The sequence below is a fragment of the Pleurodeles waltl genome, chromosome 7, assembly GCF_031143425.1.
Source record: "Pleurodeles waltl isolate 20211129_DDA chromosome 7, aPleWal1.hap1.20221129, whole genome shotgun sequence".
Classification (NCBI taxonomy): domain Eukaryota; kingdom Metazoa; phylum Chordata; class Amphibia; order Caudata; family Salamandridae; genus Pleurodeles; species Pleurodeles waltl.
The window spans coordinates 508,730,204-508,748,372 of NC_090446.1; the positions used below are offsets into that span (position 1 = coordinate 508,730,204).

The 18,169-nt window shown below is 44.0% G+C and overlaps 1 protein-coding gene across 1 annotated transcript in view; it reads right to left on the reverse strand.

The window, feature by feature from the left end:
* PRSS8 (serine protease 8) overlaps positions 1-18,169 on the reverse strand; it is a 130,237-nt gene that overhangs the window by 43,239 nt on the left and 68,829 nt on the right. The window contains exons 3-4 of the mRNA XM_069244213.1: positions 10,643-10,787; positions 1,618-1,886 (exon numbers count right to left, since the gene is read on the reverse strand). Coding sequence (XP_069100314.1) covers positions 1,618-1,886; positions 10,643-10,787 — 414 coding nt within the window. The remainder of the gene's footprint in view (positions 1-1,617; positions 1,887-10,642; positions 10,788-18,169) is intronic.

Consider the following 18,169-nt stretch of genomic DNA (forward strand, 5'->3'; position numbering starts at 1 on the left):
ATTTGGAAGATGTGCTACGGGTGAGACCTCTGCGTCTATGGCATAGCATATGGTCTAAGAAAGCCACAGGTTTTACTAAAGATCTTATATTAGACTGTATGAAAGTTGACAATGCCATGTGTATACCCTGGCTAGCTTGTATTGAATCCTCCTTTAAATCTGTTTTTAATAGATCCATAAAACTTAATCCAGAGGACGTGCTGTCATTATCAAAAAAAGTATCAAGGACACTTTTATGATATATAAAGCGAATGGTAGGAAGCTAACTGAATCTACCAAATGCACTGTTGGTCTTTACTTGTCTTACTCATTGGATGCAAGTAGGTTTGGCTATATTTCCATAGTCACCAACATACAGCACAGGTTTGTGTTAATTAGACTAAGACTGGGCATTGCGCACTACCTTGTAGCATTTACCCAAACTAGGAATTGCCCACTAGAGTCAGATAGATGTCCTTGTGATGCACATTGCATTTTGTCTTATTCTGTAAATTCTATAAACATCTTAGAATTACCTACCTTAAACCTCTTTTTAATGAACTTAATATAAGAACTTATCAGGATGCACTGGAATTCTTGTTAGCCTTAGACTCCCCGAATGTATGCTACAGGGTGGCAAATTATATACTAAAAGCAATTCATGCTAGGAAAATCCTTACTGTACTTTAAAAAAATTTAAAGTATCAATTGTATTTTATTTATTTTATGATTTTAAATATTACATTTCCAATCCTTTTATGAGCTTATTGATTCTTGTCCTACTGTTTTTATTGTATTTTATCATGCGCTTTTATGGCTTACTCTTGGTATAGCCGAATAAATATTATGAACTGAAGAATAATTCTCATATTTCGGAATATCTTTAAAATGTAGCTATTCCCTATCAGATAATTCCATGATACATAACACTGCCAACAAGATGGTAGGTAATTCCATGCACAATCACATCTAGGCTCTTATTCTTCTTCAACATCTTATTCTAAAGGCCAGTTAGTAGCTCCCAGCACCGTGATAGGATGAAGATCTCTGATCTTCACACACTACTACCAAGTTTTCTCTACATCTCCACACGTTTGTAAACATATACTCTGAAAGGGCATCCAAGGAATTCAATGGCTATCAGAAGCGTTGTGTTCTTGTCAGGGGCAGGAAGTGCTACATAAATTCTACAATACAAAGATACATCTCGATCTGCACACTGCAGCCTTTCCTTGTAATCAAGAGAAGTATATACTCACAGCTCAATAAATAATGCTTAGTCATTTCACTGAAAATAGAACTAAGGCACACATCATCAGAAGCTAATTTAGATTCCGGTCTGCACTGGCAGCCCTGAGATCATGTGGAAAGTCTCTGCGCTGCTGAAAGCATTACCAGGCTTCACCAATAGTAGAATTTGCTCTACACAAATGCCAATAAGGTAAAGGTATGCTTTTAAGGACTGCGAGCCACTGCTCCTGCTCGCAGTGTACACGTGTGTGAGATCCTTTCTTGCGGTCAGAGCATTTATATTGTGGCCAATAAAAGCATTCGTTTTCTTTCAATTTATCTGGAGAGAGAAAGAGTACGAGAGAGAAAGTGGCTGTCAAAAATGGTGCATGCTAAATCTTTTCTTACCTGTTTGATGGATGTTTCCCCAACCAGTAACTGTGCACAACATTCCCACTGGGAACTGGGTTTCACTGCATGGAAGGGCAATGGGCTGAATTTTATCAGACAGGGTAACAGCTCTCTCCAGTGTTACCACAGCAATGTCCCCACTTCCTCCTTCTACGTAGCCTGGATATACGTCGACATTGCTCACCCTCAGCGTAACCATGCTGTCTTCAGGGATTGCCAGTGAGGAGATCCCAAGCGTAATTGAATACTCTTTCAAATCGTGATCGCTAGAAGATATCAGAATGTTACATAAGATGAGATGATCGCCATAGGCAAGAGTCCCTTTTCATCAAATATTTTTGGCAAGAACGGCAACAATAAACATAAAAAAACACATTACAGATTTTCAAGCATGAGGGTGCATCTAATGGGAAAGAAAAAGAGAAAATGAACGGAATTTAATATTGCAAACATTCAGCAAACTATGCTAATTTAGCAATGAAAGCTTTTGATGGCTGACCATGTTGACGCATAAATGCCTAAAGTCTCTTAGCATAACTGGTTGGTAAGTAGGGAAGGTAACACCAACCATTTAGCTGCAGTAACCAAGTGGGCCACATAGATTATTTAATAAAAACGTGTATATACAGCGGTAGTCTCATTCTGCTTAAAGGGAAATAGAAACAGAACAAACAAACTGAAGGGGTAATAGAATCTTGTTCAAAGGTTCTTGTAGCTTAGGCCATGCCGTAAATATCCACACAAGACCAACTTCAGTTTCTTATCGGCCCAACCATGTTAGAAAGAGGAGAGCAACCCCATTTATAGAATTTCATGGGCTTATAGTAACCACGGTTCAAGCTTCGATACTATTGTAATTTATAATTGGGCCAAGTTTAATTACTTTAATTTGCTATAGCTTTATCCAAAGTGGCCTACAATTACTTACATTTTCTATTAATCAATAGAATGATGTCAAAATACAAACCATAACGAAAAGAAAATAGATTCAGAAGACTAAAGTGAGAAGAAGAAAATTAACACTAATTATGACAGTTATAATAATGAGTTTACATTGTAAAGTCACTGATTCATTACACCCCTCCAAAGTGAGAAGAAATTATAGAAGCACTAATTCTATTGCCTGGCATCAGGTGGCAACTACAGCCCCTGGTTCTCAGTGAAAGAAAGCCATAACCGGCATCCAGTGGCAACTGGGAGTCCTTGGTAGATGAAAATCTCCAAAGAAGGGAGCAAGGTGCTGCAACTTATCCGGGAAGAGGTAGATTGAAATGAGGCAAGTTGACAAGTCACCCGCAGCTGGCCCTGGATGGGAGGCATTACTAACCAAAGAACACCCTGTCCCAATCCTACATGCCCAAGTTGGAGCACAAAAAGGGGAGGAAAAAATAGAGAGGGATAGTACTGCTCACTTAGGGGGTTATTCTAACTTTGGAGGAGGTGTTAATCCGTCCCAAAAGTGACGGAAAAGTGACGGATTTACCACCAGCCGTATTACGAGTACATTATATCCTATGGAACTCGTAATACGGCTGGTGGTATATCCGTCACTTTACCGTCACTTTTGGGACGGATTAACACTCCTCCAAAGTTAGAATAACCCCCTTAGTGTCTTTAATACCACAGAATTCGACCTTCGAAAATGAAGCAAATAAACTAGGCTCTAGGTTAAATAAGCCATCAAGGGGAAGCAGATACCTGGAAATTCACAGTACACCAAGGCATCTCACAGCAAGTCCAAGCCCTAGCTGGAAGAAGAAAACCTGGAAAGGAGATGAAAATCCCAAAAGTGCAGCAGCACACACCTTTCTTAACTGCTGCAGCTTTGTCATCACACAACTGCAATTCTACACCTCATGCGCCTTTAGAACAGACAGGAACAGGAAACCTGGGGGAGGAGTTGATCAAGCAGATGCCACTCCAGAGGTTGTCTCCAGGGCAGCTTCTATGGGGTGCATTAGTATTTAGTGCCAAATAATATCTGCCAAGTGTGCCCGTAGCCAAAAAACGTGATCAATAGGAGACTTAAGGGCCTAGAATTTTAGTGGATGACAAGTTGTACACGTCTTTAAAGACTAAACTGCTAAACTGTTTATACATTATGACGTAATGGCATAAACATTCTAGTGCCTAGAGTTGGTTTACATTGCCCACTCTTAATTCAGTCCAGATAGTGGAATCAAGTTCCACAGAAAGATGATTTCACTAACGTCAAAACTGAATATGATATAATTGGTGCAAAGTCTTCAGGCCAGGTACTCTCTAAATGGGAACACAAGCAGCCTCATATAAGTTTCAGCCGATTTGGGCCTCGTCAGTAGGATCCAGCCTGGTTACAGTAGCACATTGAGGATGGAACTCATGTCTGTGCATAGTCTTTGCACTGAGAGAATGACAATGAAGAATATAAAAAAGTGATGAGTGAAATACTTGCATTAATCTCAGTCACTGATTATTACTCAAGGCTGCAATGCAGTCCAAGTTTTTTTTCCACAATGCCGCCTCAGACAGGAGTTAGCCAGATGCAAATCAATCTTGATTGTGCTCTAATAGGAACAGTGTAGCCCATCAAACAGGCCAGATCCCCACCGAATGGTAACACAAGCAACCCCAGACTAGTTTCCGCCCTTTTGGGGCCTCATCAGTAGGTTCCAGCTTGAGCATTGTGGCACAGAGTGTACAAGACCCATGTCTGAGCATACTTGTTGCACTCAAGCCATTGCTGAGGGCGAGGAAAAAAGTGATTGGTGGATTGATTTAATTAATTTTAGCCACCGGTAATTACTCTAGGCCATAGTCCAGTGCAAAGGCAGTTTGGAATGGACTGTTTCCACGAGGAACAGGGTCGGTCCTGGTTTAAATAAAGGCGAACTTCTGTCTAGAGTGGCACAGTGGGTGAGAAATGATGAGTGGGAATGCAATACAAGGCAATTGCCGATGGTTTAAACCATAGGTTTAAATCATTTACAAGCATTCCCATCACCTTTTGTATATCTAATTTAATACCCTCGTCTACGCATCACTTGCATCGTTCATAAATGGTTGTCAACCTACCTTTGTGGCTGTTCATTCTCAGCGGCAAGGGATTCCAAGCTGTCCTGACATAATAGCCTCCTTTTTTTGCTCTCAGCACTACCTCCTTGGGAGACATTATCTCCTTATTTAGGTTCTCATAGCATCTATTTACAGATGACACAAATAAATGCCATCATCGCCTCATATTTCCATACCCTGAAGATGCTGAGGAAGATTTTCAGATGGCTCCCAATATGCACCTGGAAAACCATCACACATGACCTCGCCACAAGCAAGCTGACGGAACACCCTATACGCTTCGATCAATAAAAAAACTCACCAGAAGACTGCAGATCATGCAGATCTTGGGGACCAAGGGCTGGGGAAGAGTGGAACCCCAAAAGGGAAGTACCTAGAAGATTCTCAGTGGCCAGGTGCAGAGAGTTAAGTTACCCGGTCATCCTGTAGGCTAACATGGGAATGTTGTGATTGGAGAAATGCAGAAACAGGACCAGGCCGGTGGAACCCAATGGCAGATTCCGGGTGAAGAGTACCTGCAAAAGAAGGAAACAGAGTACACACCACACAGGAGTGTCCAAGTGAGTCAGGCAATGCCCACCCTCCTGTAGTTGAAGATCTGGTTCCTCAGTGATGGATTAAGTCCAGCTGCGGGGTCTAGGAGCTGCAGGAGTCCCTTAAGTCACCTACGAGCTGTCCCTCAATGGTCACTAGATTGCAGATGGGTCAGTGGTGAGGAGGACCACCAACTAGCACAGGCAAATGCAAAAGGAGCTGTTGGAGGTTTTGCAGAGCTATAGAGGACCATCAGGGTCCCGAGGACTCGACCATTGGAGTGGAGTCTGGGCTGACCCTCAGAATTCAGGAGAGCCAGAAGAAGCAGTCCAAGTCCCCCTCAAGCAACCCACTGGCAGCAGGCACAGTAAGTCACAGTGAGGCCCAGTCAGTACACCTGAAGAGGAGTCCCACGTGGTTGGAGCTGCAGACAGAAGACTGTCCTTGCAGAGGTATAGGCTGGGGGCTGAGACTATTTGGAGCCTGATGATCCTTCGATGCAGGAATCAACAAGCCTTGGTTGGTGGAACAGTTGCAGTGCCCAGGGGTCTGTCCCAGTGGCAGAGGCAAGGGCTCACCATCTCCCACATTGGACAAAAGGCAGAGAGGACCTGGGGATCCCTCAGAACCACCACCTGTGTTAGAGAATCTTCACAGATCCGATGGACAGAAGATTCCACCAGCAGGACATTGATGCCTTAGGTGCCTGCGGATGCAGGGCAGTGACTCCTCCACTCCAAGGGAGATTTCTTCTTGCTTCTTGGTGCAGTCAAAATCTTGCCAACCCCAGAGGATATACAACCTTGGAGATGTGGCAGAATGCTGACAGGAGACTGGAAACAATGTTGCAAAGATACGTCTTCTCAGGCAGTGCAGTCTTGTCCGGTTCCTGTGTAGCCCAGCAGTGGTTCTAGAGGCCAGGAGCAGAAGATGTCTTGCAGAGAGTTAATTGCAGTATTTTGCATGATGAATCTGGGGGCTAACCCTCCAGGGAGTCCCTAAATAGCGCAAAAAGGGAGTTTGGTCACTCTCTTGGGTGACCACCTATCAGGAGAGGTCACTGACATCAGCTACCTGGAATACAGAGTCAGATGCTCCAAAAGGCCTCAACACATTTGTTTCTAAGATGGCAGAACCAACTGGCCACCTGGAGGAGCTCTGGGCACCAACCGAGGGGTGGAGATGGACAGGTGGAGTGGTAACTCCCCTTTCCTTTGTGTGTTTCATGCCAGAGCGAGGACCAGTGGTCCCTGGACTGGTGCAAACCAGATTATGCAAGGAGGGCACCAAATGTGCCTTTCAAAGAAGTCCTGAGTGCGTGGAGGCTACCCCAACCCCGCCCAGTAACACCTCTCCTACAGGAAATCCTTTGTTCTGTTGTCCCCTGCTTGAGCTGGTCAAGCAGCAGGAGGGCAGAATTGTGTTTGGGGCATGCACCCATGCAAATGTTGAAATGCTGTCTTAAGATAGTGCTGGTGCTCTATGTGCTCTGGCGCTGTTGATATTATAGAAGGGGTTGCACAAACAGCTGCAGCCCCTTTTATAATGCACCAGTATCCCAGTAGTACAAAAAATGGGCACAAACAAACATTACACCCACAGGGCACTATCGCTAATGTGGCTGCTGGTGTGCATGGGGAAGAGACCCTCATGCAAAATGTTCATCAAGGCTTAAGACTTCTAAGGCAGGCGGCTAATGCAAGCTGGTCAGATGAGAAGGTGCAGTGCAGATAGTCCCCTTGATGCAACTAACAAGGAATAGAGAAGTTTGCCTGATGAGGGAGTAGGAGAAGACAAACAGCCTGGGACAAGTGCCTGGGCAGAAACAATATGGGGATGTGTCTAGAGCCACCATCTGATTAGTGGGAGGAGGTGGTGTTGGACTAAGAAGATGATGTACCAGATGCTTGTGAGGGTGAATTTGAGGATAAGGTGGAAGAAGAGGAGCTAATGGTTAAGCACATGAGACAATGTGAAGATAAAATTTCATAGTGGGCTGAAAGTAACAACAGTGGCAGTCATGGATGCAAGGGAGGGAACTTAGCAGAACTGGAAGTTCAAGAGGGTGTGCGCCGAGGAAGAGTAGTTGCTGTGTATAGAAATGGCAAGAGAGTTGGGTAGAGACAAAGTACAGCAAAGTGTGTTTGAATTTCTTTCATATGGTGGTTACCAATTGTTCTGTGGAGTAAGGTACTGGCTAACAGGAAGGAAAGTGTATGCGGATAACAATGTAGTTGGTGTTTCTTTTTAATAGACATTCGGTGCTAGACAAAAAAGGTGCAGAACATATTTGTGCAAGGCTGCATGATGTACAACATATTTATGGCAAGACCAGGGCTGGATTGGTCTTTCTGCCATGCTGACATTTTCTGTCTGGGCTGCAGGCTGGTGGCTGCTTCCCAAACAGGCTGAGAAGCCATGATATAATCATGTCCCGATGGCCCTATTCTGTTTGCTGCCTCCTGCAGAGGAGCTGGCTTGAACAGTTTTGCCAGGGCTGATTTTAGATTCCAGTCCAACCCTGAGCAAGACACATTCCTGATGTGAATAATGACATTGTGGATGCATGGTCTCATTCTCAGTGGCAGAGTGCCTGTGCTCTGGAGCTGTAGGTGGAACTTTGTGAGCCAGGAGGGTGAGGGTATTCCAACTTATCAAAGGGTCACTTGTGAAGCAGGAAATATTATAGGCAGGCATGACAGGAGATTATTGTTAGTGGTATAGAGCAGATGCAAGCAGATGAGAAAGGATTAAGTAAAGTTTAGAATGTATTTGAATGACCAGGGTTTGTCTCTGGTGTAAATTAGCATGTGTTACATTTCACAGGAAGTGAAAGCCACAGCTGGAGAAGTGGAGTATAGCCTGCTGGATGGTCGGGCTGGGATGAAAGGGGTGCAGGTGCACTGCAGGGAGGCAGTCACTGTGAAGATTTTAAATGGTACAGTAGAGTAGGTACAAAGATTCTGCTACTCAGATTGGGATGAAACATTATTTAAATTGTGTATAGTTTAGATGTTTTTCTTTGCCATTATAGTTTTTGAATTTTTGGACAAGTAAGGGATGCAGCGTTTGCTGATGGGAAGATGCGTTGGTGTGGATAGGGTTCCGTTATTAGGTTAAGGCACGCAAAGAAGGATCAAATAGGGCCAGATAGTGCTGAGAAGGTCCAGGGATCCCAACATTTGCCTTGCAAAATATGTAGGCCCATATTTATACTTCTTGTGCCACATTTGCGTAATTTGTTTACCCAAAAGTGGCGCAAACTTACAAAATATAATTGTATTTTGTAAGGTTGTGCCACTTTTGCATAAAAAAATGAAGCAAATGCAGCACAAAAAAAGTATAAATATGGGCCTTAATGATTTTATGAACATGCGTGGGATGGGGAACACCCATTGTTTCGTTACAGAAGTGGTGCTTTTGACAGGCTATGAACTGCTATGGGTGAGGAGGGTAGGTTTACATACACCAGACTTGCTCTTTTCTGCATTTTGATATATCTTTTTTAGGGGAGCGCATCAAATGAAGCCACCAGAGTAGGATTACTTGAGAATATTGTTAGGGACATTGGCAAAAGGGAGTTGAGATGCAGCACGATGTGTGTGCCCCAAAAGTGTTGCAACTGGAAATCCCCCATTGCAAATGGTTTGTTGGGTTTAGATGAAGACTGCAGGGTGCACTTCAGTATCTGCGGGGATTCATTTGTGAAATAGGCAGTTAGGTTTTAGTGCAGATTCAAGGGTGGGGTTATTGCCTACGTTAAATTACAAATGGGTAAGGGATGCTCTGATATTTTGTTTGCTCACAAGGGTGCGAATGGAGTGGTGCTGCTGCTGGGATTAGACTTGCTGAGAAAAATAAAGAGATTCCTAAGGGAAATAAAAGTGGTATGACCATAGACCTCTTTAGTGAAGACAGAGTTGGTCTCCAGCTTAGTTTTGAGGAGAGCAGTGAGGCCTACTGACTGAAAAGGCTAGAGGGAAAATAAACAGTGAAACAAGAACGTTTAGGCAGATAGAATGAATGGACAGAATGAGACATATGGAGAGCAGGTCTAAAGATTACGAAGAACGTTTTGGCAGATAGAATGAACTGAGAGAATAAGACATACGGTGAGCAATTCTGAAGATTTCAGAATAAGACGTATGGGGAGCAATTCTGAAGATTATGAACTGTTCATGGGTGATGCTGTGCATTTAACATTTTCAGGAAACAAGATTTACTTGTTTGAACTGCAAGAAACAGAAGTAGGATTCTTGGGGGGAAATTTGGCCTTAAAGGAACATACGTTTTTTGGGAACTGGCAATTCTGAATGGGGTGATCATTAGATGGTTGATAAAGCTGGGTAGGGTAGGAAGGTGTGGAGTTGTTTGTTTTTTTGGTATTACAGTATTGCTGGTTAGTTTCAGGGTGGATTCGGGGTCTTGTAGATTGGGGGAGGGATACGCTGAAGAACAGGCACTGAGAAATAGAACGTGAGACAGAAGTGAAAGGACAGGACAGATACTTAAGAATGGAATTGGGTTTAAGGATGGTTAGATGGACAGCATTTAGGTAAAGGGCAGATAGGAGGAATGGGGGTTGTGACTAGTAGGCTCAAAGGGGGTGATTTAAGGCCCCTTTAGGGGGGATTGGTGGTAAAATGTTTGCTTTGTATTAAAGAGATAATTGATTTGTAGCTGTTGTTCGAGGTGCCTGCCTGTAGTTTATGCAGCTCTTCATTAATATAACCTGCATTATACGAACCTTTTACAAAAGTGAAAGTTTATCAGGATCACTCAGTTGTCAAACAGGAAAAAGGATCCCTCGATACACAATGGGACAGGAACCTACTGGACTCCCTGAATGCATCATGGACAACAACCGACCACCATAGCTTCCCAACACAGACACTCACTTCCTCCCACAACTTCCTTGACTGCTATAGGTCACCCATGCCCCTTCTGCACTGCTGTTCTCTCAAAACAGTAAACCTCCACAAACCACATTTTCTGATAATATCCTTGCAACATGAGCCGAATACCCACAACCTCTGGGGAGAGGGGTGAGATTAGTTTTCTTTTTCTTTTCTTTTTTATGGTTTTGAGGTTTGAAAACGACTCTCTTGAAGTGCATTCCAGCTTCCGAACCTGGTTTGGATCCTGCGATACATTAAAGACCCCTCCAGGCTGGCTGCTTATGTTTCCCTACAGGCCCTACTGTTGACCAGCTGTCAGTTAGACACGTGCATATGTTTTATAAATGCTCTATATTAATGCAATTTGAGACTGTCATTAAAAATATATTTAAAAAAACAGGAATAAGGATGAAGGTCACTAGAATACAGTGACAAGGGCGAAGGACAGCCAGAAATGTTGTATTGCTCTTATTATTTAATTGTGAGATCGGGTAATCTGAACACCTGATACATGGAGTTATTTTGTAGATTCTTACCTTGGGAAGCAATGGGCCGCTGATAGCACGTGACTGGAATCTATTAGAGAACCTCCGCACACATGATCCGCATGAAAGGACACGCTAACCTGCCATGGATATTGGCCAGAGCTGGCGTCAATACCGCCCACGATCCGACTGTGACCTGGAAAAGGGGAAAAAAAGGTTTATAAGCTAAAAATGTACTTTCAAAATCTAGAGCAACATAAACAATCATGAATGAGCGAGCCATGCCACTGAAAGTGAGAGATGGGAGCAGCTGGGAGATTAGATCCAAGTTTTGGTTACAGCATCATCAGCTCTTCTACACATCCCCTTCCCACTCGTCCAATCCCCCATTCCTCACCCAAACATGCAAACACACCCACATGCCACTGACACTCTCTCAGATACACACACCATGCACAAACACTTCATGGTATGCAAACCACCAGCGTCTGACAGCCACCTACTGCTTGTCTGCTTTTGGAGGATCAGTCTCTAGATTGTCAAGAACAATTTAAAACTCGGATAAAATGCGCAGCCTCGTGTGGTACCTAAACATAACCCCTTCACCAATGCCTTTGCAATAGAACACAGTACCCTGATCAAAATGATCAAAAAAGTTAAGTCTTTGGCAACCTTGGACCCAGATCGCCCACTGCACCCCTACCAGAAAACACTTAGGCCCCTCTGCGTCACCCCTGCCAACCCAGGAAAATATTAGCAGAAATAACTAACAATGTCACAAATGACAAATCAGCAACCAAAACAATGCTCCCCATCCTACGGTCACAAGATCTCCTTCTCCAGGGCCCCAACATAACCAGAAATGTCACCTCAGTAATGAAATCCAAACTCCATCAAGACCTCCATCAGTAGCCTCGCTACAACTCTTGCACCTCACCCAGTTAAATAGACCAAAGACATCAAACTAAACTCTTTCTGACCTCCTTCTCACCCTGAACAGCCTCTTCCCCATGAAGAAAACAGTCAACCCTAGACACACCACAACAACCGCACAGCTCAGGATGCTTATCAAGCTATAGTGGCACACGTTCTGGTAGCAGACTCTCCTCACCCATGGTCATGCATGAATAGCAAAACAAAACGTGTTCACCCTGTATATGGCCTAACAATTGCACATAGTTTAACAAACCCAATGATCTGATCCCACAGAAACATCTTGAACTCACAGGACTTGAAGACCCACAAAAGAAACCAACAGAGGCACGTGCAGAACAGAAATAACCACCAGACTGAACAAACTCAGAAACCAAACTCATCTATTTCAACACATATTCCTACCGGAACTATCCATCATTGACTGTACCACAGTTACAATAACAAAGACAAGGTCAAAAGAACTTCTAATCACACAATTAGCTGACGCCAGGCAGACCCTCCCAGCCCTATAACACCAAAGCCCTCATTACAATCCTGTTAACAAGTGCCAGTGAATATAACTAATACAAATACCTACCAGAAGCTCCCCCTCAAAACGAAGTCCCCATTACTATCACCATCATGTGGTACAAAGCAAGGATGTCCGTGGAAAATGGGCGCCACACCCACAACTCAATTTGGTAGTAAACAAACAGCCACAATAGGGATGCTGAGGGACTAAGAACCCATGAGCACTGCTGCCACTGTACATGCTGCATCAATAATAGTTATGCCCACATCCTTTAGATCATATAGCCATCTCACCCACAGCTACCGACAAACCAGATCACAACAGCGTTCAAAGTCCTCACTTTGCACCAAGGAAGCCTAGGCAAACCCTGATAGCTGCCCTGACATCAGCAAAAGCTCAACCGACCAAGAAGCATGCTCCTAAACACCCACGGAGTGTCAAAACATTGCATAGATGTTTTCTATCTTCTCTCCTCACTGGATAATAATCTTCTTTTCCCAACATAGAAATTGGCTAACCAATGTCTCTATTCTCACCATCCACAATACAAACTCAAAACTCATTCAGAACAGTCTCCCAAAATCACCTGAACCAAGGAAATGGAGGGGATTGGAGTAGCCTACTAAGCAAAGGTTCCTAGAATTCACTCAAGATGATACATTTTACTTCCTTGTTGCTCTATCCTATACCACACCTCCCTCTCTTTCTTTTAATATATGCAGACCACCTTCTTCCAATTCCAAATCCTCTGACACACTTAGGGCCTGATTTAGGGCTTGGCGGATGGGTTATTCCATCACAACCGTGACAGATATTCTGTTCACTGTATTTTGATGTCCATAGGATATAATGGAAGCGTAATACGGTGGACGGGATATCATTCATCGTTTGTGACGGAGTAACCCTATCCACCATACACTTAATCAGGCCCTTAGAGGCTCTATAACAGGCATCATTCGAAAATCCCCACGTATCACTGTACTAAAGACTTCAATATCTGGTTGGAATATCTTGAGAAACCATCTGCATACTTGTTATCCACCAGTGTAAAACTTCTACACCTTACATAACCGTCATAGGGTCTAATCAGCAAAGTACATGCTCATTACGATTTTCAGTTCTGACATCTGTCTAGCAGTATCTACACCTGTCCAATTGCCACAAATTGAGCACTAACTCATGCAATTCACAATCACATCAATGATTTTCTTGCAATCCAACAGCCATAGCCATCAACCCCCCCCAACCATCGTAGGAATTAAGCAACAATCTGGCTAAACACTTTGCCTGCAAAATTCAATACATCTATTCACTAGTCCTGATACATCCATGAGACACACATTGCCTTTATCCCAAAACATTTAAAACCCTCATTGACATCCTGACTTTCCCATGACATAGGAACTTGCCCTTGAACAGTTTAGAGATTATGTCAAACTCTACACTATATATGTAATCCAAACAAGCAAACTAGGGTGGTCCCACAGACCCCTGCCCACAAACAATATTTAAAGATATAATGACCATACATCAACTCCCTAAACAAATCGTTAGTCCCAGACTAATTCATGGAAGCAGAGATAAAAAAAAAAGCCTTAAAGAAGCTCTGTTTGCCCCACCAACTACAAACAAATCTCCAACATTACATATCCTGCAGAGTCCTTGAATCACACATATCCAACCACCCTGCACTTTGCCTTGAATTCCACTAACTCCTTAACCTGGTCCAAAGGGTATTCTGAACAATGATGGGAACCAAATCTGCACGTCTCAATAAAGGAAGGCTTAACAATCACAGTTTATGACAACAGCACTGGTATCCTAATCAAGCCAGATTTAGCTACATCTACAAAACTACTTCAAAACATAAATTAGAAACATTCATGTTCACATCAAAATGATCCACCACTAGCAAGGAGGCCAGGGCAGAGACGTAGCTGTCATCACTACTTGTCAGCATACTGCACCATAAGAACTCCACCTCAAATGACCAGGCCACAAGACAGTTCATAACAGCCACATATCCCCCACGTCACCTTGTATAACATTTCTTCGCAATCAACTCAACTACATTATACACTCCCAAGCAGACAACAGCTATATAGGACCTTTTCTAAGACAAAAGAGATTCAGACCTAAACCCATACAACACCACAACAAAGACAAAGGGGGTCATTCTTACTTTGGCGGGCGGCGGAGGCCGCCCGCCAAAGTAACCCCGTCAGAACACCGCACCGCGGTCGAAAGACCGCTGCGGTGATTCTGAGATTTGCCCTGGGCTGGCGGGCGGCCGCCAAAAGGCCGCCCGCCAGCCCAGGGCAAATCAACCTTCCCACGAGGACGCCGGCTCAGAATTGAGCCGGCGAAGTGGGAAGGTGCGACGGGTGCAGTGGCACCCGTCGCGTATTTCAGTGTCTGCATAGCAGACACTGAAATACTTTGCGGGGCCCTCTTACGGGGGCCCCTGCAGTGCCCATGCCATTGGCATGGGCACTGCAGGGGCCCCCAGGGGCCCCGCGGCACCCCCTACCGCCATCCTGTTCATGGCGGGTTTCCCGCCATGAACAGGATGGCGGTAGGGGGTGTCTGAATCCCCATGGCGGCGGAGCGTGCTCCGCCGCCATGGAGGATTCAGAAGGGCAGCGGTAAACCGGCGGGTGACCGCCGGTTTACCCTTTCTGACCGCGGCTGAACCGCTGCGGTCAGAATGCCCTTCGGAGCACCACCAGCCTGTCGGCGGTGCTCCCGTGGCCGGTGACCCTGGCGGTCACCGGCCGCCAGGGTCAGAATCAGGCCCAAAATGCCACGACACCCAGCAGAATAGTATGTGTTGGCACTGCTGCGATGGCACTACTCTGTTCAATTCATTCTTAGAAGGATTTTTTGTGGATTTTCTTTTGCAGCATGCAATCAGTGTACCAACTGGTGTAAGGGGTGTACATACATGGAAGAAAGAAACATGATGGATTACAAAATATCCTGTGGCGCACTGCAAAAACAGCTCAACAAGGTTCCTCGTATTTGTTGAGTCACACTTATATCATTGATGTTCATTGTTTTCACCAAATGTTTTATGGTGAGTTGAAATCCCTTTCGGAATGGATGCTTGCAAGTCAGAATCTGATGCAATAAACTCTCATTGGGGTTCGCCTCTAGGCTATCAACCACTGACAAGCAAGAACACATTTTCAGAGTTAAATCATTCTTTCTTTCTAGTGCCAAAACATACTTTCACACAGTTTTTAAACCGTTGGTGCAACGTGCAAATTTCACGGTGATGTAGTTTGTTGCCCACGAGTCTCAGTTGCTATCCGGCTCATGTCTGATGGCATCTTGCTGTCCCAGGACAGGAAGTCCTCTTGTATTACAATAAACCATGCTGAAGCATGGTGACTACTGTTGTTAGCTTGCCAGAACTTGCGCACGGTACAAGAACGAATACAAGGAACCTTCTTGAATTGTGTTTGGAGTGCAGTTTGCAATCGATTGCACTGCTTTCTTCACTCAACAGAATACCACACAGGAGCCTCTTACAATTCAAACGTTCACCTGACTACTACCATCTATATAACACCTTCCACGTCACACGACGAGCCCCCCGCCCCCTCACATAATAACTACCACAGTCTTTCACGAACATCTCAGTGCAACATACATCACACACAACACTGCGCACAAACACAAATCCTACCCCACACACAATACCCCGCAAAATTACACAATAGCTTTGTAACACCACATGTAACTCAGCACCCACCGCACTTTATGCACCAGATATCTCATAGGGTTGGACATGCAATTAACCCTGCATAACATATCTGACCCAATTCAACCAGTACTGGAACATCCCACAGTGTACAGACCTATACTCCCCCACGCATCTCTTCACACTCCTCTAAACATGCCAGTTTGCCCCTCTACACCACAAGCGTCCAGCCTCATTAACAATCAACCAGATTCAATGTGTGCACGAGCACAGACAACACTCTGCACCACATCAAGCCACTGTAACTGACCTCACAAAACAACACACAAAACTGAACCAGCACACATGCCTAGCCCATAGGTTTGTTCCTCCCCAACAAACCCAGCCCCTTGAAGCACCTGGGAATCCCTGAAGACCCATACACACAGCCTCCATGAGTTAATGGGCACTACTCAGCCACACCAACAATCCCTACCTCAAGCCAGGACGGATGGGCTGAGCATCCTGGAAAAAAAACACCAACATATAACTCACATCTCTGTTCAAAATCGACCTCAACACATAACAAAGCAGTTCTTTGCACCCGGGATAAAATAAGGATAGGCTGAGGATCAAAGAACCAGCACCCCTACTGTGATATTCTCTTCGGAGACAATACAGGGTAGCATCAGTCCAACACGCCTTTGGCTGGCTGATTGCAAGCTCTTTCCCTGTCCATCCCTCCCTTCTTCCTGCACCTCTTCAAAACATACCCCTTGGTAACATCCCATCTCGTACCACGCTATGCTATGCTCATGCACTCTGGTCAAGTCTGGTCTGAGGGCATGCCCATGGTAGACTAATAGTGGGCACATTCTCTTCAAAGATAAGCGATAATAGCCCAAGTAACAGGTGGACAAGTGGTATGTAAAAACTGCATAGCATCTATCAAGATTCACAGAAAGTGAGCAGCTAGCTGTACTGTTCCATTTGTTTCACCGGGCAACCCAGAGATTTCATTTTAACTACAAATAGTGCATGCAAATCAAGAGAAAAAGTCTGATATTGCTATTGAAAGCAGCCAGCAATTTCAATACGATAAGGAGCACCAGTAATTCAACTGGTAATGCGTCTTTTAGGTGATCATAGAGGACTATCCTGGTAATTTTGCAGAGCAGTTTGAGGTTGGAGATAGGCCAGTAAAGTGACAACTCTAAGGGAGTCATGTTAGTCTTAAGAGAGGTTTGACCACAGCTGATTTTAGGACTGGGATCAGATGCATGCTGAAAACATGCAATTGACCAACTAGGTGACCCTTGAGTTTGTTTGCTTTAGGCCTTATTTTCATGGCAGGCGCCACATAGACCTCTAAAGCTTAATTCCATCCCATAACCGATAGAAGAGTGCCCTATTGAATCTCAGGAGGTGTAATACTTAGTGATGTTAAATTCAAGCTGTGAGTTAGTACAGCTTTCCTAATACTGTTTATCTCACCACGTAAAAAGACACACCAGGACTTCCGGACAATTCAGTCATATTGGGAGCTGCTGTTGCCTACAAGGTGGAATGGTAAGTTGTTTAAACAAAGAGGAGGTGATGATTTCAGCTTATTCAATGGACTTTTCATAGTGAATTTTCATGCCCAAAGAACCATCTTCCACAACAATCTTTGAGAAGTTCTGCAGACAATCTTGTCCTCTAGCAATCCTAATTTACTTTGCTTCCCTGCTAGCCTCCCTAACATCTGAGAACAAGGAGTTTTTCGCATTTGTTCAATTTTGTCACCAATGATTTTATAGCTGGTTTTATAATCTAACATATCGGTCTCTCCCACAGCTTCTTAACCACCAGCTTGTCATTTTTGGTGAGAAGCATCTGGCAGAATACTTACAACAGTGATCAGTCCAGGGGAGAGGCTCGCTCTATAGGTGTAGGTGTACCTATTATAGCCGAAAGTGGACCCGTAGTTGACCTCAGGCATGCACTAGAACCTTAAAATATTGGAATACCCATGCTCCAGGGCATCATTAGCGCTCTTGTACATTTACCCGTTCACAATATTCTGATTGGTCCCCTATAGTCAGAATTTATTTCACTTTAGATTGCATACTTTCTAATAGCTTATAAAGTTCCAGCGAGACCTAAAAAATAATCTAGTGTCCTGTAAATCAGATCTGTCTCCAAGAGGTGTTAGTATTTCCTGAACAAGTGTGATCAAACATTAGGGCTCTTAGTTAATTTAATGCTGGCTAAACGTTACTAAAGGGGTAGACAAAAGAAGAGTCTTTTGAATAAGGATGTTTTCTTTGCAGAAAAATGCTTCTCTTAAAGAACCATTATGGATCCAGGAATCAGATGTAATATTATGAGCACTGATTATATAGGTCGTTTTGTTATCAAACATGCAAAAACATGCAAAAACATGGCTGTGGGCCTGTGTACCATT